A 24,893-nucleotide genomic window follows, 5' to 3' on the forward strand; every position below is an offset into this window, starting at 1 on the left:
AAGTGTAGTATCAATTTTTCTGTGCAACTTTTAATTTTGCATGTTGTTTTTTGAAATTGACGTCATGATTTTTTTCAGCTGCAAAACAAATGAACTTAGAGGTCAAATTTCCAAATTTCCCCATGAATTTTCATTATTAGTTGTAGAATAAGTGGTAAAAATTTGAAGCAAATCCCTTCTGTCATAAGGTAGAAACAGTCATTTACTGTATAATGGGGTCTTATGGCATCGGCACTCCCCTTAGTGTTTATGGAAGTAGTACAGTATTGCTCAAGTGAAGTGGAATGAATTTGCTAAAACCAGTATAAAAGAAATTATGTATTCTCAGAGAATTAAAGTGAGCCATCCACTTTAAGCTTGATTGTATTAGCCATAAAAAAATAAAAATGCCACTGTGAAAGTATCTTCTTGCTCTTAATCACATCTTCACTTCAAAAAATAATTCTCATCTTGTTGGCTGCATTAGCATGTTCATTTTTGTCATTACTCTTTCTACAGTATATATACCATATTTGAAAGCATATGAAAAAGCTAAAAAATTTCCCAATACTATTATTTACCCAAGTGCATTGTCATTGTTGTTGTTGTAAGACCTTTCAAGGCAGTGATAGCCAGTAAAAACTGATTTAAACAAGCAGCTCTTTTAAGTTATGAGTTAAAAGAAAAGTTTTGTCCGTACGAATGCGTTTTAGCTACCTATATACTGTATTGCCTTACGTGGTGAAAGGAAGCAAAACAGCATGCTGTAGATGGAACTACTCCCATATGAGATGATCATTATTACTGGTGTATAGTGTATTAATAAATGTTATTACCAAACCATTGAACTATGTTCTTAAGTCATCGGTCTGTCACAAACTCTCACAAAGGAATTCTTAATACAGTAGTCTGGCCTCCTGATAAGTATCAAAGATACGACACCATAACCAACATTTGAATATCCAAGAGATCCCACAAGTAATTGTAATTCCATACAATTTCTGGCTTGAACTAAACTGTACTTTACAGTATTCATTCTGTTTAAGAGATATTTGGTCAATGTCTAAAAAGGTATTGTAGCAAAAACCACCTAAATGATGAAGTTAAGTGAAGAAATCTAATAATTTTGGGTTATGTTAAATTTCATTTTAAAAATTACAACTCTTTAAAGTATTAAACATCTGGAGAAATTGAAAAGGTTAAAGACTGACAGAGTGTCTGGGAAGATTTGTTTCCTTTCCTCTATATTTGTTGTTGGTTGAAAATGTGAAAGTTGCGCGAAACAGTTTATTGTAGATAATATTTTGCATTATAGGATTAGGTAATTTTATCATTCATCAAAAATGACAGTGACCAGTTTGAAGGTGTGATAAAATTGCTTAATTATGGATGTTGTTAAAAAAGTAACACTCCAATAATTGTCTTATTTTAAATTAACATCACATTCGTTATTTTGCAGTCTACCATTTACTAAAAATTATGGATGTTAGGACTATTGTAGTAAAAAATTTCTGACAAACTTATCAGTAAGGGCATAGTTGTTGCAGTTTTGGCTATTTTATCACCTTGTTCATCAGGAACAGACCCATTATCTAAATAGGGAAGTTCACATACAATATTTTAAATATAAGTAACTGTATTTGAAGCCAATTGCAAATTCTTGAGCAAGAACTGTAAAGATTGGCTTTCCTATTCTTTGATGTGAATTCATGTGATGCCACATAATAGTTTCTTACTGTCATTGAAAGATGTTGAGACAGTTGAACCTACTTTCATTATGTTACAGAATCATTGCATCTGCTTTCATTAAATGTAAGAAAAAGTAAATCTCTTGGAAAGCCATTTAACTTTTCTTGCTCTTTAACTATGCAGATGAATGTACTTTATGTTGAAGCTTTAGTCAAGTTTTTTTTTTTTTTTCTAAGGGTGAGGGACATTCTCCTTGTTATTTCTTTATTGAATGCATTATAGCCAAGAAAAAATGTCATGAGTTTGGTATTTTCAGTGGGTTAAGAAGGAAGGGGAAAAAGTAGTGCGAGCTATGCCAACCATTGAGGACGTGGTACAGTTACACCTGAAATCCATTGCTGCTGGAGATACTGATGCTGTCCCAGATAAAATCAAAGCAGATTACAAGAAAAGAAAGCTGATAAAAGAAGTGTAAGTTTGCTTAGACTGTATGGTGTTCCATTGCAGTACAGTGCAATATAGTAATTCATTAATTTCTTGGGAGTTTTATCTTTGTACAGTATTGTATTTCATAAGTCAAAAAGGCTACTGTGCCTAGTGTCTCTAACCTGGAATTATTTTAACTTGCAGTGATCTTACCTTTTTTGAAGTTTCACGAGGTAGCGGATTCACCACAACGGTCACAAAACAGGAAGCAGAATTAACAAAGGAAATGATTGAGAGTGGCCTCTGGAAGAGTAAAACCTTTAAACCCTTCAATTTTCAGTCAAAAGTAATTGGAAGTAGGACTGTTTGTAAGAAATTTTGATTCTGATTCCTATGGAGATTTTTCTGTATCTTGAGAATTTTCAACTTGTAAGGGGAAAAAGATATGAATATTTTATGAAATATGGAAATAAACAGAAATCCTGTGAAGATATGAACTAAGAAAATAGCAGATTTTCGTTATTTTTAATAGGTAAAGCTATATCCTGACCTTAGCTGCTTTTGTGTAATACAGTTTGTAAGTAAATGTGTATAGGCATATTTTATTATAGGGCATGAAGATTCGAAATATTTCCATTTTAATGTTTTCCCATTTCAGGGACGGCTAGAACAACGATCAGGACACCTACATCCCTTGATGCAGTTGAGGGCAGAGTTTCGTCAAATTTTCTTGGAAATGGGCTTCACTGAAATGCCCACAAACAATTTTGTTGAAAGTGCATTTTGGAATTTTGATGCTCTTTTCCAACCCCAGCAACATCCTGCCCGAGATGCCCATGACACATTTTACGTTGCTGAACCAGCAAGAACAATAAGTGTTCCTGAAGATTACTTACAAAGGGTAAGTAAGGCGTGGCCATAAGCACCACCTATGTTTTCAGTTGATTTTCAACATTAATTTTTTCAGTCTTAGAGTTTTTATGATAGCATCAGGTATTTGACATAATACAACAGCTTTCTAGTCTTATTAAAAAATCAATTTTGATGACATGATTTAACGATTACTTAAGTAAACAAATATTTTATTTTTGGTACAGTCACTTATGTCATAACTCCTTACAGTTCCTTATAAGATTAGTAGCATTGTATCACTGTTTATTTCTTATAAATGACAGGTATTATGAATTTAATTTTGTATTGTTTATGGATAAATTTTGTACTATTTCTTTCAAATTTCCTCATCATTCTTTGAAGGTCAAAAAAACCCACTCAGTGGGTGGCTATGGCTCGACAGGATATCAGTATGATTGGGACAGAGATGAAGCACACAAAAATCTTTTACGAACCCATACGACGGCTGTGAGTGCCAGGATGCTGTACAGACTTGCACAGGTAAATTGATTAATAGTGTAAATTACATTTTTTGTGAGTGGGTGTTTATATCTAAAGTATGTTGTTTAACCTGTTAAGCGTCACCCACGTAATAATCGTTTACACGATCTACCGGTAGCGCCTTCAACGGGGATATTACGTTCAAGACTTTAACTCCTTTTCAAGCTGTCAGCCCCGTAATATCGTTTTTGTATGGAAAATGTTGGAACATCATTTGGTAACACTCTCAGAACACGTAAGCTGTAATTGATGACTTATTTCCTCCCTGGCAACTCTTTCAGTTGGTCAAGCTGATGCCTAGATGACTATTTTTTCAGTGCGCCTGGCGTTTTCAGAGACAACACGTTTTTTTACGCGTTCTCAATGAATGTCACAAAGAGGAGGCGTATGTCTTCAGTTGATAAATCAAATCCTAGACGAGGTGTCTGATACTGAAGACATATTTGATGATGAGAGCTCTAGTTCTGAATCTCCATGATGAGTGATATTGAAGAAACAAACTTTTCTTCCAATAGTGGAAGTGAAGATGACTTCTCATTGCCCAGTGACTGGACTCCGAGAGAGAGAGAGAGATCCTTTACTTCTATTGATCGGCGTGAAATTTTCAGTTGAGGATAAAGAGAATCCATTAGAATTTTTGAGAAATAATTTGATGATGAAATCATTGATTACCTCGTAAAGAAAACAAACAGATTTGCAAATCAGTTTCTAGATGAGAATGTAGAACATTTGTCTCTCACAAATCACGAAAGTACATAGATGGATTGTTTGTAGCCCCTGCTTTAGAGATTGGCTACGAAAGAATAATAGTGCATGTATGTACAACACTTTTCATTCAGTATTTTGTAGTCTTATGAAATAAAATAATAGTAGTAGTAATAGTTTTGTATCCTATCATTTAATAAAATTCCTACTCTTAACTACAGTACGAATTATAAGCATAAAATCAATATTAACTTTGAAAAACTATCATCAGTGATATGACCGCTAATTTGCAAGAAAAGCTGCGGATGATGCACGTTAGCGGCGAGCTCATCCGAGGGGGACGCTTAACAGGTTAATTGAGATTCACTCATCAGTTGCTGATTTTTGACAACAGAGAAGAATATTCAGTATTATGTTTTTCCTGCAGGGCTGCTTAACAAATACTGAGTGTTAATTGTTCAATTGATTTTTTTTTCCTCATAATTTTGTTAATTCAAAGAACAGGATGTCTTAATTTGATGTTTGTTTGAGAGAAATCAAGGATTCACTCAAAAATAATGCATTACCAGCTATATGGTCCATATTTGCAAATGTGATTAAACCAAATTTGTATGTGAAAGAGTGATTGCGATGAGCAGTGTTAGCTTTGTTGGTGTATGTTTTCTGTTAATATGATTGTGGTGTCTTGAAGTTTCTTTCCATGTACTCATTATTTTGCAAGTCTCTTGTTGAATGTTTTCATGCTTCAGTTAGTTTTTCATGATTTTGTATGGTTATCAGGACAAGGAAATATTACTTATTTAATGGTATAAAGCAAATTTTGTATTAAGAAATATTTGCTGACAACTGAACACTGTTGACTGTACAGTAGTTTGGACTGTTTAAACAATTTTCTATGTTCTTGAGAGGAAGAATGATAAATGTTTCTATTTCAGGAAGGTTTCCAGCCGTCTAAATTTTTCTCAATTGACCGAGTGTTCCGAAATGAAACGCTGGATGCAACGCATCTTGCTGAATTTCACCAGATTGAGGGCGTGGTTGCAGACTATAATCTTGGTGTCAAGCATTTAATGGGTGTCATAAAGGTAGGTATCTTCATTGGGTGTGAATAGTTGTAGATGGTTCTGATATGAGAGAGAACTGGAACTGGGGAGTTTTTTATCATGTCTTCGCTCTTCTGTATACTGGAAAACAGTTAAAATTTTGAATTTTTATTGAACTTAAGTCAGAATAGTATTTACCTTTGGTAATACTAACAGTCTCTCTTAGTTGAGAATTTATTCAAGTGGGATCCATTCGTAATGTTAATCATGCTTTTGGTATCTGTGATCTTTTGCAGACTTTCTTATTTAATAAAAGTGCTTGAGATAATGAACATGCACCTACTTTACTTGTTCATTGTGAAGCTATTAATAATTATAAATTGAGTCACTTCATCATTGGTGATGATAAATTATTATATTTTCCAGGCTTTCTTCCAAAAAATTGGCATTACAAAATTACGGTTTAAGCCTGCCTACAATCCATATACAGAACCCTCTATGGAAATATTCAGGTATGTTGCTTGAATCTCTTCACTTTTTTTTTTATTTCATCTAGTATTTATTAGAACACCAAGCGAATATTTCAAGTTTAAAATTGCTTTATTCAGGGATAACTGTTAGAACCATGCTGTTGTCTTAAGTAGATAATACCTAGAGAGCTTTAATAACATACTTGCAGGCACTGAGCTTCTTAATTTAGAAATGTTACTCTGTTGACTGTTGCTTTAGATAATAGAAATGCATCTTTTGACACTGACATCCATGGTTTTTTTTATATGTTAGTTCAATAAGACCATTGAGGGACATTTCTAGACTGCAGGGGTTTCTGTGAAGGACTTATCCAAAAATGAAAACTTGAAATTTGAGCAGGGTAAAAGGTGAAGCTGGACAGCTTTGTGGGAAGTAAAAGCAACAGACACCATATCCAGAGTGATCCTTTAAAATCTAGCTACAAAACCTGGAGTGTACCTACATAAATCAATTTTGCTTGTCAAAAGGCCTTTAGAATCCATTTTGGAAGCAGTTATGTAATGTTTGAGATATGAGAAAATTATGTTGCTCGTGTCTCTATGTACAGTATTCAGTTCGTGAGAGGATGTGGATGTCGAAGTTTGACTTTAGGATCCTTAAGATCTTAGTGCTTTATCAACAGTCTTAGTATTAATTTATGGTGACCTGGTTTAGGAAGTTAATCTATATGAGCTTTATGGTACATGACGCATTCATATGAACCCCCTACATCCCAAGTATCCCTCATGAAGTCATATGTTATAAGCAATGCAGTACAGTATTGTATTGCTTAAAAGATGACTCGTCCTTAATTTGTAATTTGGTTTAATAAATTTCCTTAATAAGGATGTGGAAAGTGTTTTACTATGTTTACTATTTTAAAACTTTTTTTTTTTTTTCTTTTCAGTTATCATGAAGGTTTGAAAAAGTGGGTGGAAGTTGGCAACTCAGGTATTTTCCGACCTGAGATGTTGCGGCCAATGGGATTGCCGGAAGAAGTTACCATTGCAGCCTTTGGGCTTTCTTTAGAAAGGTTAGTAGCCCGTGTAATCTTCATTAACATATCCCATTGCTAGTGTAGTGGTAAATATTTGAGGTATTATAGGTAACAATTTACCCTTTTATATAAAAAAATTTTGTTTGCTCTACAATGGTTATTGCTTTATCAATAATGGAACTTCAGTATTTCATTCATGACATGTCACGTTAATCAAATTGCTCTCCTGGCATGGTTTAGTACTTACTTAGGTAACAAAAGCATTTAATATCCCCTTAGTACTGTGAAATTGAAAATTCTTTATCAAATCGCGTACAGATTAAGAAATGAGACCAATAGAAAGTTCAAGTTATCTAAAGAATACATTTTGTATTTTAAATTTTTGTAAATTCCATGTTAGTGTCCACTTCATTCATTGCCATTACATATGACATCAAGAATGCAACAAGTCAAATCCTGGAAAGGTTTGCCTATCACAAGTTTTTCTTGGTGCACTGGAAATATTCAAACCCAGTCAAGTGGGAATTTATTTTTTAGGTATTTTAAATCATGAAGTGATGTATCTTGAGTTGATCACAATCTTTTAACCTTTTTTATTGCAGGCCAGCAATGATCATGTATGGAATCGACAACATCAGGGAGCTTGTTGGGCCCAAAGTGAAAATGGAACTTATCCTAGATAATCCAGTCTGCACTCTTAACAAGTAGGCTGTTTTGATGTCTACCTCATACGTTGTATATTTATGTTTCAGATTTTTATGTCTAGTTGTAAGGGTGGCCTGCTAAATTAGTTAAATGTTCAAAATTTTATACCATATTTGAGTTATTAGTGGCATGCTAGCTTTTCTTTCATTTAAATGAGAAAATATGACTGTGGCCTTCACAAAGTGTTCTTTCAATAATTTAGCACATTTTATAATACAATGTTTAGTACCTGATGCATGCATTAGATGTTTTCTATGGGGATATAAACCTAGGTGTTGATCATAGTGGGAGGTCTTAGGGTTTTAAAAAGTATTTTAGCTTTTTTAGTATCATTTTAGTTTTGGGGGATTGATTTACAGGAGTGAGGGAACCTGTTTGCTTTATAAATTAAATTCTAAAGAACAGAGTATTTTGTCATAGAGACAGAGATTAGTAAAGGTAATGAGTTTTTAGAAGGGACTTGTTGTTATTATCAAGATGTACTTTAAGTTTTAAGGCCATTTTACATGCAGAGAAAACTATTTAAGATTTTTATTAAACTTATGAAGTACTTTTGAATTTAATTTCTAAACCTACAGGATGCTGTCAAACAATAGAAGTGGGAAGTATGAAGTCATTTTGTAGTGAAACAGTACAGCTGAGTGCTTTGATAAACTGTAGAACTCGTTTTTATTTATTTTTTATTTATTTTTTGCTTAGGAAAGACTAGATAGTCTGAGGATATGTTGAATGGGAAGATTTTTACAGCTAATACATGAGGAAAGTTTGCTGTCACTAGGGGAAAAAAAAAAAATAGAAACATGGCCACTTAATATTTGTAAAAAGTATGTCAGGTGTGCATAGAAAATTAGATGTTTGTGCTGCTGCTATTTGTGATTGGGCAAGTGTGAAAATTATGACAAGGAGATAGGAGTTTTAGTCTATATACTTGATGAACTGTGACAGCGCACTGGTAAAAAATTTAATCGCCCTTGTTTTTCAAATTATTTTCAAAATTTACAGTTCAGGTACTTTTATTGTTTGACATGCTGTTTGTTTGAAGAATAGAATAGTAGATTCTTTTAGTTGTCTTGTGATGTAAAGGTGAATTATGCAACTAACAGGTTTTATTACATTGGAAAGTTAGTTAGGTAGAGCAAGTTATTTCTTTACAATTCAGAAATTTTTTTGACATGTTTTTGAACCTAGTAACCAAAGAAGGCTTTGATATTGTAAGTACAAGTGGAAATCATGACTGTAACAGTGAAGTGGAGAATACAAACAATTTGGATTTGCTTTTTTTGCAGAGAATAGCGCTTAGGAGACACATCTAAAGATTTTTATGTTTGCGTTAGTGTGTTATTTCAGAACTGATCTAGAATACAGTTTAACCAGACCACTCAGTCACATTTCTAGAAGCATTGACTAGCCTGAAGGATTTATTCTTTATCTGGGTAAAATCAAAGAGAGGGAAACAGAAGTAGGAGAGTTAGGCAGGAAGAGACAGGCATCAGATGAAAAATGAAGCTGTGGTCCGAAAGGATGCAGCAAAGCACCTTTAGTGGACTGTCTGCAGAGTACCTTTCATGGGACACTGTGAACATTAATCCTTTATGGAGAATAGACCTTTTTGGTATTAACTTTTATGGGTGAAAACTAGAGCAAGAAAAGTTTTGCAAGTTGACTGGTGGGAAGAGATGAAGGGAAACCAGTGAAAATTAAGGGACAGAAAGAAATACTACCAGGAGCCAAAGAGATATTGCAAAGAACCTTAATACTGCCAACTGTATGCCATGTAAGTAACACTGTAGGCAATAATTCTTATGGGGAATTCATAACATCCTTCACAAAGGTAGTTAATGTACATTTGTATAATTCATTTATGTACAGTATTTGGTGTTTTGAATGTGATGGTGTGCATGCAATTTTCTTTGCAAAGGAAAGTTCTTCGTTGATGAGTAAAACTGGGTTTAACTACCAGGTTGGGAACAATGCATCTAGTGAAAGTACTTTTTACATTTTATAATGCTGTTTTTTGAAAAAATTTTAGGTGTACATATTGTAGTTAATTTAGCATTTTTTCTTAGGAATATATATTCCTGTTACTTGTAGATGGCATGTGATTTGTATTTTATAGATGATAGCAATAGATATTCAATATCCCTGAACTAGTAAGATATAAATTGACATTAGCAAACATCCATGTGGACTACTGTAATAGCTAAAGGCCATTACCTTGCAAAGCAAGCTTCCTCACAATAGAATGATCATGTATAAAAAAGTGACAAGGTAAAGATAAAGGTAAATATATACATGTACAACAGCAATGTTAAGTCACTCTAAAGCAGTTGTGCATGGCATGTTAAAGCAGGATTACAGTTCCTCTAAACTTGCACAAGCATCATTACAGTGGTGCTTACGGAATTGTTCAGTTTGCTTCAAAGTGAAAAAAAGTTTATCTGATGTCACCTTGGATATTGATCATATTTGATCATTACCTTCCCCTGAAGTTCAGTACAGTAGAATCATGTAAATGATTATGTCTTGTGTTGCCATCTTTATTTGTGTTTAATTGTCAACCATTTTGATATCAGAATCGTATGCTCATAATATTTTGAAATATTATGGGGATATTAACAACCACAAGCATGAGCCATGCACCTGTAATTGAAGACTTTCAGTGATGAGAAAATAAGATATTTGTCTTGATTATCTTCTTATCTTTTCATACTGCATGGCTAGAGGATGTAAGTGACTTAAGTTTTTTAAGCTTAGACTCTTACTTGAATAGTGAGGTTTTATTAAGGTCTTCAGCTTATGTTCATGGTAAGTTTGAGGATATTTTATTTTGCACTTAATCTGGAAAAGTAATGATGAATTTTAAGCAGATGCAGTTGTGCATTAGAAAAGAAAAGACTTGGCCCTTTTTGCGGGGGGCCGGTTGGAAGGGGTTGGGCTGGCTGGGGGTGGGAATGATGCCCAATAACAACCAAAGAAAATATTGCATATCATACACGATATGTTTCTCCTTAAATTGACAAAAGTTGCTGCTTTTAAGCAATGAGAATTTCAGTCTCACCAGCGTAGAAATAGGTATGTGCTTTGGGAACTTTGAAGTGCCATGCAACTTTATCAATAAGTTGAAAAGAAAATTTTGCAGTGATTAGGTGAAGCAGATGTTCTTTAAAAGAGAAGAATGGTGGAAAGTTAATGATATGAATATGCTTCATGTTACTTATCAAGTCATTACAGGACTTGTATAGGTAAAGATAGGATAAAGCAATCAAGGTTTATTTTTTTCAGCAGTTATAGTTGCAGGAAGATGGTTCTTGAAAGGCAGAATTATAGCAAAATAAGGAGGTGGTTGCTGTGGGTGCATAGCGTAAGGAAAAGAAAGAGACTTGGATGACAAGTCGTGGTAAAGGACCAGTAAACTTTTGGTGTGGAATGAGAACCAGCTCTGTTTCAAGTCACAAACAAAGTGACCATTTGGGGCTGTCTCTGACAGAAATCTTAAGTGAAATTTAACAGAACTTAGAGTTTTTGTCCAAAAATCTAAGGTGCAAGGAAGCTGCTGAATTCCAAGCTGGAAACAATATTAAGAACATTAAATAATAAAAAAACTTAAAATATATCCTTGAATGACTCTCTCAGTATGCTTGTTTTTTGTGTAACTGGAGTAGAGGTAGACCAGATATATTTCTGGAAAGTGAATTTTCAATAAAAAATGCACCGAGAATTTTGAATTAGTTGCATGTAGTTAAAGAAACACCATCAATGAAAGGATCCTGGTTGGGAATCCAGTGTCTTAGACCTGCAGCACTCTTTGAGATTTGTTAGGGTTTAACTTCATCCCCCATAATTCGTAGAATTTTGGAACAAATCAATAAGCTTTGTTTGTTTTAGTTTTTACAGTACATATTTGTCATTGACTGTTAGATATTTATAGCTTATACCCACTTATGATTAGAATTTTTAAGACAGATTATTCATTCTGAAATGTAGGGGAGCAAATTAGACATGAACCATACTTTCCAAGGGATGAGCGTAACTTTACACGTCTGTATTTCAGTCCCATCTGTATCTCAGTTAAGAATGTTAACTCAGTGGTCTGGTTGAACTATATATAAGTAATAGTAATAATACAACATCAAACCCTTTGCTGGGAGGAATGCATTAAGTTGATGGAGTAGGCTTAAACAGTGTAAGATCCTGGCAGATCAAAGAAAAAGATCTTAAATTATAAAAGAGAGAAAAATTAAAAAGTTTACTGGTAGGCACTGGGTAGTGTGGGTTTTATTAAGTGGTTAGTATGAAACAGCCAATTGCTGATCTTTAAATATTAATTTTTATATATTAGATAGCTGGGAACTGTAATGTAACTTATACAGTAGCTTACAATGTGGCCCACAGTAGGTAGGTAGTGTAGATAAAAATGCATTTGGTGGTACCCTTGATAGGCTAGCTTAGTTAGCCTAAGCTACTCTGTTGAGGCTACAAAGTTCATATCACAGTAATATTGATCTTCATATGAACCCATTACAGTAATCTTTAAACAGCCATAATCTGTGTAAATAGAACAGGTCTCACCAACTAGGAAAGTCTTACAAAGAGAAAGAAAGCCACTGCATATGCTCAATTTGCACTCCACTAGCCCAGACTAGTTGATGTTCCTGCCTAAGTAGGCTAGTAGTTTCAAACTGAGGCAAATTTGTGAGTAAATGTGAAAATCAATGATTTTTTAACAAAGCTCCAGATGAGGTGAAGAAAATATGCCAAAAATTGATAGTGTAACTGCAATTACACAGCAGAACACTGCTCTAGATTTGATTATGTCAAATTGGTTAAGGTGCAGTCTCACCTTAACCAATTTGATATAATTAAATCTAGAGCAGTGTTCTCCTAGTGGGTGGGGTCCCATGTTCTTGCCCCTGGATTTTAATATACGTTTCAAACAATAATGCAGTATACAGTATATTACAAGAAAATCTTGTTAACTTAGTTTCCATAAATACAACCTCTTAAGATGTCATCCTGGCTTGTCTGAGTATGTTTGTGTTGACTGAAAGTTGCTCTCCATTTCTTAAATATGTGACAAAATAAAAAAAAAAAAGGGGGTTGATTTTCAATGGCAAGTGCATGCTTGTGGTGGGAACTCAATTTGCCAGGTGTCTTGTTCCCCAAATGGAAAGGAGTTAATTGCCAGGTAAACCAGGTCACTTGGAAAGCATTTAATTCCCAAGGCTGGCCTGCCTGAGAAATGGTCGGGTAAATGTCAAGTAATGTTGAATCCCAGTACACAATCGGTAGCTGAATCCCTCCTGGTGATGAAGTGATATCAGAAAGTAACCACTGACAAGAAGTCAAAGGAGCAAAATTCTCCAGAATATATGAGAGATTGACTTCAAAATCAAATACTGTATATCTAAAATGCTTCATATGAGTAAGAGCCCGTGTTAAGATAAAGAACATGCAACTGGTACTTTCAGAGGGTAGAAAGATAATAAGGCCACATGAAAAGCTACATTAGCTTAATTGCTCTAAAAATATGACGCTTGTCACTTATACAGTTGACAGGAGGAAAACAAGTGTGATACTTGCCAAAAAGAGATGACAGAGTTAGGTTAGATTTTGATTTGGTGCAACCCAGAGGCCAGATAATTTCCCGTGTGCAGTATTTTTAGGGCTCCCCTTAGGAGCCCCACGATTGATGGCCCCACATAATCATTTAATTGTGTAGTGCAATCCTCATGTCATGTAATAACAAACCTTTTGGTGAGCATAATGAGTGACCAGAAATGTGACAGTGGTATTTTTAAGAAATAATACTGTAATAATCATGAGAGCACTAGTTTCCAACTAAATATCTGGCTTGGTTACTTTTTCTGATGACGTCTGGTGTAATGCAAAAATATTTTATTTTTGATACTGAATAATACAAAGGTATTACAGTGTTAGGTTGGTGCCATGTTGTGTAGTCAGTGAAGACTCGGTGTCAACATGTTCACTTTTGTAAAATATTTGGATTTTTAGTAGTAGGCTCTTAGCATGTAGAAAACATGAAAAAGACAACTTGATTCCTTGATTCTGAGTGAATAACTCTCATGAGATGACATTCTTATGTTACTTGATAATTTATTTGTTCAGTCACCACAATTGTATGAAACAATGTATGGGCATGTGTTGGCCATTTCTTTAGTCCTGAATCCATAAATGCTGACATCCATGTCTATGTCATACAGTCTGAATTAAGAGAAAGTATACACATGCTTGATATTATTGCATAAGGCAATTAGTTCGTTTGTTTTAATCAGCTCTTATGCATTTGAGGTCTGTGCTCATGTTTCAAGTCTCTTAATAAAGTGATTACAGTTATATAGACTTAAATCATCTTCATTTTGCTTTTCCATTGAAAATTCTCACTTCACATAGCATTATGGCACCTGGATTAAATAATACAAGACGATTGATGTGTGAAAGTGGGAGCATTGAGTGCAAAGCTTGCTGTGTATCTGATATCTAAGTTGATAGATATTTATTATAAAGTAGATTTTCCATTTTTCTTTTATTACATCATGAATGATCATTTTTAAAGATGATGTTAGCTTGTTACTTTGAATACCGTAACAAATTACTGTAGTTAAATGCTTTATAGATATAGTTCTTGATACCATAGAAAGTATGAACTAGCATAGCTACCCCTAAAATCATTGTAGAAAATGGGTGTAAGAAAATGGTGTGTAGAGAATGGCCTTTTTGGCTCTGAGCCAGCTGTTCTGCCACCGAGGGTAGATTATTTGTGTACATCAGTGCGTGCAGAGCATGCTTATCCTGCATGCCTCTGCAGAGTCACATGTGAGCAAAGAATAATTTTAGTCACTACAATACAAAACATATTTAATTCCAATGTTAGTAAGAAAACCTATTACAGTACTTAAGTTGAACTTATTTTGGTGAGTGGGCAAAGTCATAATATTGCTGATGGGTTGCTGAGACATTGTGCATGAAACTTAGAGATTTTGAGGTGTGTCCCAAAAGGTGAGTGTCTTCTGGATCAAGGTTTAGTACAAGGATAACATTTTACAGTATGTACAAAGATATTTGTGTCAAACTTACTGTTGCAAGTTATGGCAGAATGCATATTATTGGTGCAAGTTATAATAGAATGCTTATTTGCAGATGAATGATTGGAAATTTATGAATGAAATGGGAAGATTTAACAGGTATGTTTGACAGGTGTCTTCCCAAAGCTTTTGGCAGTATTGTACTTTTAATTCTACATTTAAATGACAGTCTATAAAACGAGGTTATTCAGTGTTAAAACTTTCATTTACCTAAAAAAAAAAAAAAAAGTCTTGACAGTATTATTAGTTTGATGGGAAATTGCTCATTTTTTATATTTACCTCTCACTTTGCTTTCATCAGGAGCCAGGGCTTTAATAGAAATTTGAACACATTATTTAGCCAGTTTAGTCAGTCCATTTAACTCTTATCATCATAGCCAGATATGATTGCAGTGTCCTCTGCACTTTCAGTGATAATAGATGCCTGTGCGGCAGTGTGAAAAGTATATCTCTTTAAGTGTACAGTAGTATATTCCGTAAAACTTTATACTAATACAGCATGTAAGTTACAATTTCATTGTCTAATATACTGTATTTTACCTCCTTGTTTTGATGGTGCTGGGGGGTGGGGCCAAAGGACTTTGAAGGTTAACCGGGTATCAACCTCAGAGTGCTTTGTAATTTTCATAATCTTCATTACTTTCTCAAGTTTTTCTATAGCCCCCCCCCATACCAATGTCAAATGTACTCTTGGTATGCCATTTATATGTTTTTAATGTAGTTCTTTCCATATTTACACTCAAGTTGTTTGGAAAATAAGTTGAAAAAGGGTCTATTTATGATCCATTCATATGGATACTGCTGACTTCATTTCATATCTTAACATTCATTATTATGTATCATTTCACATGGTAAGGGACACTAGAGATTCAAGCCAACATACATAAATTTGTCTTCAGAAATTTGTTTAATCTTATGAATTAAGACTTGAAGTTTACAGTGTGCCCATATTCATCAACTGAATGTAGGAGTACAGCCGTAAGGTTTGTTAACAGTTCTTGTTTAGATTTGATCTCATTATGACTGTAGTGTTAGCCTCAAAAACTGGAGTGAAATCAACTGGTGACGTTATTGCCTCATTGTGTTAGGGTATGTATACCAGTCTGACATAAACTGGTAAAGCTTATGAGTTTATATAAGTAGTTTTTTCCAAGTATTTGTTTTACTAAAAGTTTATTGTTTTAGAATTGAATACAATTAATTGCGATACATTTATTTTAGAAACTGCAAGTCAGTTTGTCAAATGATCCAGAATTCAGATTATCAATGATAATACAGTAGTTGCCTCTAAGTAAAGACTGATATAGGCCTAACTCTGAGAAGTGTACTTCACTATATTACTATTTTTTTATAACCATTTCACTTCTATGAATTTCTCTCTGTAATAATACTTAACCTTAAACTCATGTTTCTGTTTAATACCATCCTTTCAGTCTTGACTTGTGAACTTACTTTGCTGGTTGTAATGATCCCCACATTTTAACAGTTTAAATGTTCACATTGAGTAATAGATATACTAAGTAGGAAACCCTTCTCAAAGGAAATAGTAGCTTTGACATTTTCACTTTTTAAGGAACGATCAAAATGCTTTAATTGTCCTCAACCCCCCCTCCATCTTTTTTTACCTTCTTTGAATTGGTACTGATTCATTATGGCTGTGTTTGCTTAGACCATGATGAGTTTATTTCATCTTTAATTACAGAGTGGTAATGAAAATATTTCCTGGTTAGTACAGTAACTGTAGAATATGTCATAGACTAGGTCAGCCTTTTCCTTCATGTATCTGTACTGACATATAATCTAACCAACTTTTCCTCAGCAGTTTTCCTCTCCTTAGTATACAGTACATACTTATACTGTAAATATATTTTCATTCCTAGTCTTCTATTTTCTGTTATTGCCAGTGTAGGATGTTAGGATTTGTGTAAAGCACAGGAATATAGAAAATAAGTACTCTAGATTATAGATATCCTGCTGTGTAAAGCACAGGAATACGCAAAATAGGTATTCTAGATTACAGATATCCCTTTGTGTAAAGCACAGGCATGTACGAAATAAGTACTCTAAATTATAGATATTCGTTAGCTGCTCAGATCTTTTAACAAAGTCATCCTTTTAGTTAATTCCTTTAGCATAAAATATTTACAAAGAAAGCATTTTTAGTTTTTTATATTTTGCTGAGTGACTGTCTCATTGAAAGAGTGGCATTATTCCTATATTTACCAAGCTGTAGGTAATGATAGACTAATAAAGAAATGGCACTGAGTCTCCAAAAGATTTTTCATATATTCAGTATGTTATTTGTAAATTATTATTATGGAGAGTTGTATATTATTCTAAACTGTTTTGAATTACATCATAGATTTTGCATTTTTTATCGCAGGTTTAGACGAAAAGAACAAACAACATCTGGGGGAGGTGTGACAGTAGAAGCCCTCACAAAACGTCAGGAGCTGATTCTAGATAGGCTCTCTGCCCTCCAGTCTAAGGTTGCTCATATTGCATCAAAAATGGGCATTACTTTAGAAGAATCTATAACCTCTCAGTCTTCTCAAATTAGTGGTTAGTTCAAATTTGTTTATGCAGCCTGAAAGACTTTGTTTATTAAGTGTGGGTTTCATATTGGAACAAGAGAAAGTTTAAGAATCTGAACAGTTAAGTGAATAGAAATCAAAAGAAATGGATGAAAAGTAAAAAGCAGTGCAGCTGTATGTGTCATGATAATTTAATGACACATAGAGGCTAGCATGCATGAACAATTGTTTCTCTGTTGGCTTCAAAACAGAAGATATGTGTCAGATGAATTTGATACCGCTAATAAGGCTTATATGATTTATGAGCTTTTGTGAAAAAAAGTCACATTTACTTTGTCATGCAGGTACAGTATTAAAGAGCTTGCAAGTTTGGAAATTTTAAGGACTTGAAATTTAATATCATAATTAATTTTGTTATTTGTTGAATTGAAACTGATCTTAAACTGCAGCTGGCTGTTTGGGGAAGGCAAAGCACCCCTTGCTACAAGTCTCAGAGAAATGTACCTGATATTTTATTGATTTACGTTACCGGACATGAGGACACATTCTCAAAGTGCAAGTGACACCCAGTATTGTTGTAGATATCTTTTTGTAGTATTTTTACATAATATTTTATAAATTATGAAATATATAATTTTATGGTGAACTAAGTGATTAGTATTTGTGAACAGTTCTTCAAAAACACGTGAAATTTGAACCTCAATTGCTGTATTAGGTTTTCTATTATGACTGTAAACTAGAAGGTAGTTTTGTTATTTAGAAAGTATTGGAGGGGGTAAAACATTTTATTTTGTGCATTCAAAGATTTTTTTAACCAGTTCACCAATTTAGGAGAATTAACGCTGGTTCCTTTTTGCCACACAAACCTTTGAAAAGTTGAAGTTTGCTTAAATGACAGGTTGTGATGAAAGACTAGGAAGTTTCCCTTAGGGTTTACAACTTCCTTATTACAGTGTAAGTTCTTCAAGTAGGTTTCTTATGTTCCAGGATTATAAATAACTCTTAACTCATATTTTAACAGGTGTTCCTAAGCCTGGTGAGCTTTTTGACATAGTGATATATGCTGATCCCCGGCGTCCTCCTTATAGTATTCGAGTTTTGGCAAATGTGATCTCCTCAAAGTTAAAAACTTGTATGCGAGTCCACTGTCATTCCACTGTCAAGGTAAGCGGAATTATCAGATAAAACATACTGAGATTACATTTGGTCCCAAAATTAAGTACAGTATAATTTTATAATTTGACATTGCAACTCTTCCGTAAACTTTGTTGCAGTGAGGCATTCTGAACTTATTTGTTGTTTGTGAGGCTGGCTACATACAGCTTTCTCTGAAATTAGATTGAAAATAAACTATGTAAATATATAACTTCTAAATGAATCTTTTATTGGTAATATCATTTTACTAGTGCTTTATTGAATTAAATTTCATCTACAGCAGTGCTTCATGTTGCATCCTCTGTGTAACAGTGATTTGTTCAACCCCATCTTTTTAATTTAAACTAAATAGCTATCTGATATTTACTAACCCTAGGAGCTAACCTAGTGTACACATACATAGATTTATCTTTAAACATACTTTTACTTTTCAGGAAGTTTCTGAGAAGCTTCAACAGTTTTGGGGTGAAAATTCAGGAGTTGATAGAAGTGGTTCTGATGTATGTTTGACTCTTGTTTGGAGACAGAATGGTGATAGTCCAGCAACCCTCTTACCTTCTCTGTCAATCTCTCCTCTTTCAGCTACTCAGGTAATTTTTTAGTTGAATGTGCATTTTTTAATAAACAGGTAATTACATTTATAAAAATTACATTTATAAAAAAAAAAATATACAGTAATGTGAAAGAAAAAAATTATAATTTATTGGTAAAAGTATACTCAGCTTGCTTTTAACCACATGAAAATTATGAAAATGCTTTTTATTAAGGAAAATATTAATGTATCTAGCTCTTTGCTACAATGTCAAGTATCAAGGTATGGTTAAGTGTACAAATGGGTGAATCCAAAAAATTATGAGAACTTTATGTTCTACTTTAAGGTTATTTTAATGAAAGATGATGTTTCAGACGCATTATCTTTGAAATAAAGCCTCTTATTGAAAATTTTAAAAATATCTCTACTGATATCTAATATGTGGGCTGTAAGTGGCAGCTTTGGCTCTCTTGATATGAAAACACCATCTGCACAGGACATTTATCAGCTTGGAATACAGAAACTGCTCATTAAATGTCAGTTTTACCCTTTCCTGTGAAAAAAATGTGCTTGCTCCCATGTGTACAGGTTATTTATAGGCATGGAATTTGAAAGTTACTCATTAAATGCCAGTTTTACCATTTTCTATGAAAGGAAATTATGCTTCTCTTCATCCACAGGTTATTAATGAGCATTGAATACAAAAATTACTCTTTAAAAAAAAATATTGCACCATAGAAAACTTTTAAGTTTAGAGAAATGGGTATTCCTATACAAAAATGGGTCCCAGCCCGAGAAGAACCCTAAAAGAATTCAGAGGTCTGGTTAAACAAATCATTTATAACTAACTAACTATACAAAAATGGTAAGAGGAAAATTTCCCTTTTTGTCTGATTAATTGCACAATTATGGGTTAATGCTCATAAACAGCCAGTCCAACCTGTTGTAAAGCTATCATAGTACAGTTCTAGCTTTTACTGGATTAAAAGTTTGAAGTTTGTTTAATAATCATCTAAATATAAATGAGTAACACTAGTACTATAATGACATTATAGAAAGTCTATACAGTACTGTTAGTTTTGTGTTTCGATATTCTTGAATTATGTTATGTATTGTGCAGATTTTGTAGCATAGAGAAGTTTTATTTCGCAGTATTGTAGTTTTATTTTTTATTTAAAGTATCTTGCACACTGTGTAAAGTAGGAAAAAGGAGCATTGAAACTAAACTCCAAAAGTTGTCCTTGGACAAAGAATATTTTGTGATCACTTTTGTGTGTGTTTACGTGTACCTCTTATATTTTAATTCGTTTTTTTGCTGTGTGGAATTTGCAGTTAATAACCTTTAATAACATTCACTTTTCTGCCACCAAGTTCCTGTAGGGAATTACCACATATATTTTTTCTTGAGTAGTAGTGTGGTGGCAGTATATTTGTTTTTGGCAAGGTTCTTTCAATCCCAGTTACTCTGCTTTTTGTCTGTTATTGCTCATTAGTTCCGTTCTATCTCTTCACTCCAGTCATTCCAAGCCTTATTTAAAAACAAATCCTTCCTAACAGCTGTATAAAATTTATTGATATAAAAGGAAATACATTTTGCCTCCAAAAAATTTATTGTATCTAACATGAACACCGTAATGTTGATTGGAAGGACATAACTGTACATTCTTAGCTGTATGTAACTTTGCTACATCCATTAAGTAGCGTGTAGGTAGTGTACAAGTGCGCATGCAAGATGTTACATGGATAAGATGCTGAAAACAAGAAAAGTGCATCAAAGCTGTCATAATTTTAGAAGTACAGTACATAATAAATTAAAGGTATGTGAGAAATGAAAATTTTGACCTGTCATGCTCAGGCTGTGTTCCATTTTTATAATCTAGATCAACTTAGTTTATGTATCTTCATTGCTGATGTTGTGTGTATTTCTGCTTAATGGTTTGCAAATTTAAGCTGTAACAATGTATTATGTATCATTTCAGAAATACTTGCAGCTTAACATTGAACATTATGAGAATGGGCTTGCTTCTTTCTTTACAAAAGAAAAAAATTGTACTATAATGATCATCCTCCTCCATTCTTCTGTTGATGTAAATTATTGATGATGACAACAGTAATGACAGTTCTTACATCTATCATTTATTTGATGTATATTATACTTTCTCTGCTTACTCTATATTTCATTCATCGTTTGTTTTTTACCGATTCATGTTCATTCACACAGTTCTTTCTCTATTCATTCCTTATATTATAATTTTATCCTCTTTTCATCAAGACTAGGGAAGTTATTATTATTATTATTATTATTATTATTATTATTATTATTATTATTATTAAATTATTTTATTATTTTATTATTATTATCAATGGAAAGAGAAACCCACAAGATTCTTGTGTATAACTTGTTTACTGGCAATCTGGGCCTTGAACCAGCCTGACTACCTCATCTCTTGAAAAAGGGTCACAGTTAGGACCTGAAAGTACTCGAGATCAAAGTAATATGTAAATATTTACCAGTAAACAAGTTATACACAAGAATCTTGTGGGTTTCTCTTTCCATCTTCAGAAGAAAACTGAAAGAAGTTTTTGTTTTATTATTATTAATGTTGACATTGGTGTTATAAATTTATCAAAGTAAGTTTTATAAGTTTTATTTAAATCTGGATAGTTGGCATTGTTAGTCAGCCTTTTCTGTTGTGTATTAAACACAGAGGGTTAGCTGTAGGAAAAAAAATGGGTATCATTCAGTTCATTTTTGTTTATTTATGCATCATTGATTATTCATTTTCATTCGTACAGTTGTGCCCTCTTCAATTTTTCTCCATCTTTTTCTTAGCTTAATCCATAATTGGGGTCACTGTCTAATGAGCCTCCTCCAGCTGTTTTTCTCTTTGAGTAGCTCATTTCATAATTGTAGCTCTGACATTTCTATCTGGTCCACTCTTGGTTACCTTTGTACCCCCATAAAAGGATCGGTACTGAAGAGTCTCAAACACTTGTAACAAAAACTTTGAATGATTCCAGTCAACGTTACAACTGAGTCATCGAGAGAGGTCGAGGGAACCAGAGAGGGAGCCGTAGGATACATTCAGGCCGATCCGAAGACCAAAGAATCAGCAGTAGATGAAGGCCACAGATGATCTGTGGAAAGAGGAGACAACATTGTATGGGTCCAGAAGAACGGCTGTATTATGTGACCGTGAAAAAACCTCTTATGAGGGAAGCGTGAACGGGGCCGGTCATCCCTTGTACGTCGGAAAAGGTCTCGGTTAGGCAAAGGAGGACGAAGCTTCCCTCAGGCATAATGACAGGAACAGTCTCGAACAGGCGAGATTGGCTGAAGCTGTCCCTCGGACACAACGTCATCTTTTGTAGGGCCACCGGTTCATCTTCTTGTCGCCATGGCCTATGTCTTCATACCATGAAAAGCATCTGCTGAATAAGACACTGCAACTGCCAGCTCTCAAGGAATTCGGAAACGTACGGGGATCCAAAGAAACCTGTGCTGTCGAGACTGGAATCATCCCGACTCCAGAAGAGATTCTAATACCAAGGTTGAGTAGGAACAATTAGACCTTTACATATGGGTTTATTTTCCAATATGTAAAAACCGAGGATTTGTATACATTTCGGAACAACCAGAGCTGAGTAGGAACAAATAAATTAAATTTCTTATCCTACCTGTTTAATGTTGAAGTACCCACGGATGAACACAGTCATGAAAGGACGTCACTCATTCTACGATGGTCATAAGAGGCTGGGAGAATGATCCAGTTCATTAGGATGTTGTTACCGGAAACGGTTGTTGGCCGCTATAGGAAGATTGCTGTCGAAGTCCCTTTGGATGAACATGATTGCTGCAAAATCATGGATGTGAGCTGGGAAGGGAAAGCAAGACATGCCCACTATTTCACACGAGCAGGGGTGGGTAATGTGTGCCAGACTTTCACTGAAGTCCCTCCAATGACGTTCACGGAAGCACCGTCGATGCCATTTGCCCAACCGTGGAGCTAGAACCACTCTCAGAAGGGTGATCTCATTTGCCAGGGGTCTCTTCTTGAAGGGTAGAGCAGAGGTGTTGCCCCACAGTGCCATGGAGATGTTGAGGATCTTGATCACAACCTCATGAATGTGGGGAGTGTGGCCTGTTACAGACATCCAAAGGATGTTGGCCAACTGTCCACACAATCATTGTGGCGGGAAACGTTGTCTGAAGAGTGATCCATCCACTAAACCTTTACATGAACGAGGGGAAAAACTCTCAGAAGAGTAGCCTCATTCTTCTCTAAACCTCCATGTGAACATGGATGGGGGCACAGCCCCATACATGCCCTGCCGTGGCAACGTTCCCGAGTGGGAATGTGAAGGAATGAAGAAACATCCATATACTTGACACTCACTCGGGCTAAGTGGAAGAATCTCTAAGTCTATGTCCATAGACAGGAGAGGCAAGAAAACCGTTAAAACAACCAAAGAGTTGTATCTGTCGTGCAACAATCCCCTATGTAAAGACCTCAGGTTTGTATGTTAGGAAAAATACAAATTACTCAAAAATTTGTCATTTCTTGGGATTTTTTCAGTTTGTGTGTTATTATTTATAATTGTTACATTTGTTTTTATACATGCTCTGATATATTTTTGCATATCTGGTTTTGTGGCCAGTTATATTTTGCTGTCTAAATCTCTCTCATTTGCTCTGTGACTTACTGGATTTACTCAAGGACATTTCTCCCCTTCTGTATTTTATTTTCACACATTCATTCTTGTTCATTCATTGAAAATTTTCCCGTATGTTCTGTAGCAGTAGGGAGATATAAGATGCAGGTGGAAGACATGAAATAATGCTAGTGCTGTAAATCTTTTCATTGCCCTAACTAAGAAATATTGCTATAAGATTTTTTATTATTATGTTTTTTAGAAGAAATTGCATAGTTTTCCATTGTCATTTCCTCGTTTCACTGATATGTAGGCTCTTGATTAATTGGGTCTGGAGATTGTCCATGATGGTGGGAAATTCATCTCCAACAGGTTAACAAGACTGGTGGATGATTACCTGCGCAGGCGGGTCAAGCTAGAAATTTGAAATAAAATTCAAGAATTTCTAATGTTTAGATTTATTTTATTTAACATTTTCCAGTTCTGTAAAACAAGTTTTGCATATAGTGAGATAACTGTTTATGTAACAGACAATATAGTGTATATTTGGCAAAGATTTTATGACAACAGTTACATCCATTGTGATCTTAAACTTTTTCTTTTTGCAGATTACAATCATTGTGATCTTAAACTTTTTCTTTTTGCAGATTACAATCATTGTGATCTTAAACTTTTTCTTTTTGCAGATTTGTGGTGAACATAACATTGGTCGATATCTGTCACGATTAGCAGAGAGCTTGTCATTATCAAGTAATCTTTATGAGTGCCTTTCTAGTCCAGTAGTCATTGCTGAAATCGATGAGCATTTGGATCAATGTCATGCAAAACTTGTACTTGGCACAAATAAGTGAGTTGCTATTTCTTTCTTTATAGATTTTAGAGACTAGATAAATATTAAATTGGTAGCACTTTTGTACCTTGTAGAAGTGGCTCGAGTTCACTATTATCGTGGGAGGGTAACAGGTGTGGCAGTATCCCACTTCTTTATTACAGGTTGGCTAAAAGATGCACTAGTACCCATGCCCAACAAACACACTATCCCCCTGGCTTTTGCAACCACTGTCACCAAGTTGGCTGCCTGTGCCCAAAGGGCTGACAACATCTAGGACCCATATTTGTCATTGAGTGATGGCAAAAAACTCTTGAAGGAACCCTCTAACTTGTCAGTCTTGGCAGGTACTAGGGTTACTGGAGATGGGATAAATGATTATCGAGTCCTGAAAACCTTGTTGGATAAGGACATTCCAAACCTATGTAGAGCTATCCTAGATGCAGCAGAACCCTGTCAGTTAATGATTACGTAGATTGAAGGTGTTCAGAGCAGCTTTGGGATGATTGTAGCCTTTAAGGAGTCCCTCTACCCACTGTCCATCAGGATGTCTTAGTCGTAATGGCAAGAGGAAGGTCCAATGGCATTAAAACCTTTGTTCTCCACAGCACCCTTTGGTTAGTCCACAACAGGAAATTTTG

General features: G+C 34.5%; 1 protein-coding gene across 3 annotated transcripts in view; it reads left to right on the forward strand.

Annotated features, from left to right (window-relative positions):
* alpha-PheRS (phenylalanine--tRNA ligase alpha subunit) overlaps window positions 1-24,893 on the forward strand; it is a 134,294-nt gene that overhangs the window by 105,642 nt on the left and 3,759 nt on the right. For all 3 annotated transcript variants that reach the window (XM_067118662.1, XM_067118661.1, XM_067118663.1), the window contains 12 exons: window positions 1,985-2,139; window positions 2,299-2,440; window positions 2,753-2,995; window positions 3,349-3,486; window positions 5,127-5,276; window positions 5,661-5,746; window positions 6,652-6,777; window positions 7,344-7,445; window positions 16,933-17,111; window positions 18,105-18,247; window positions 18,673-18,828; window positions 24,110-24,270. In XM_067118662.1, the coding sequence (XP_066974763.1) occupies window positions 1,985-2,139; window positions 2,299-2,440; window positions 2,753-2,995; window positions 3,349-3,486; window positions 5,127-5,276; window positions 5,661-5,746; window positions 6,652-6,777; window positions 7,344-7,445; window positions 16,933-17,111; window positions 18,105-18,247; window positions 18,673-18,828; window positions 24,110-24,270 (1,781 nt within the window). The remainder of the gene's footprint in view (window positions 1-1,984; window positions 2,140-2,298; window positions 2,441-2,752; window positions 2,996-3,348; window positions 3,487-5,126; window positions 5,277-5,660; window positions 5,747-6,651; window positions 6,778-7,343; window positions 7,446-16,932; window positions 17,112-18,104; window positions 18,248-18,672; window positions 18,829-24,109; window positions 24,271-24,893) is intronic.

This window comes from Macrobrachium rosenbergii, chromosome 16, assembly GCF_040412425.1.
Source record: "Macrobrachium rosenbergii isolate ZJJX-2024 chromosome 16, ASM4041242v1, whole genome shotgun sequence".
Classification (NCBI taxonomy): Eukaryota; Metazoa; Arthropoda; class Malacostraca; order Decapoda; family Palaemonidae; genus Macrobrachium; species Macrobrachium rosenbergii.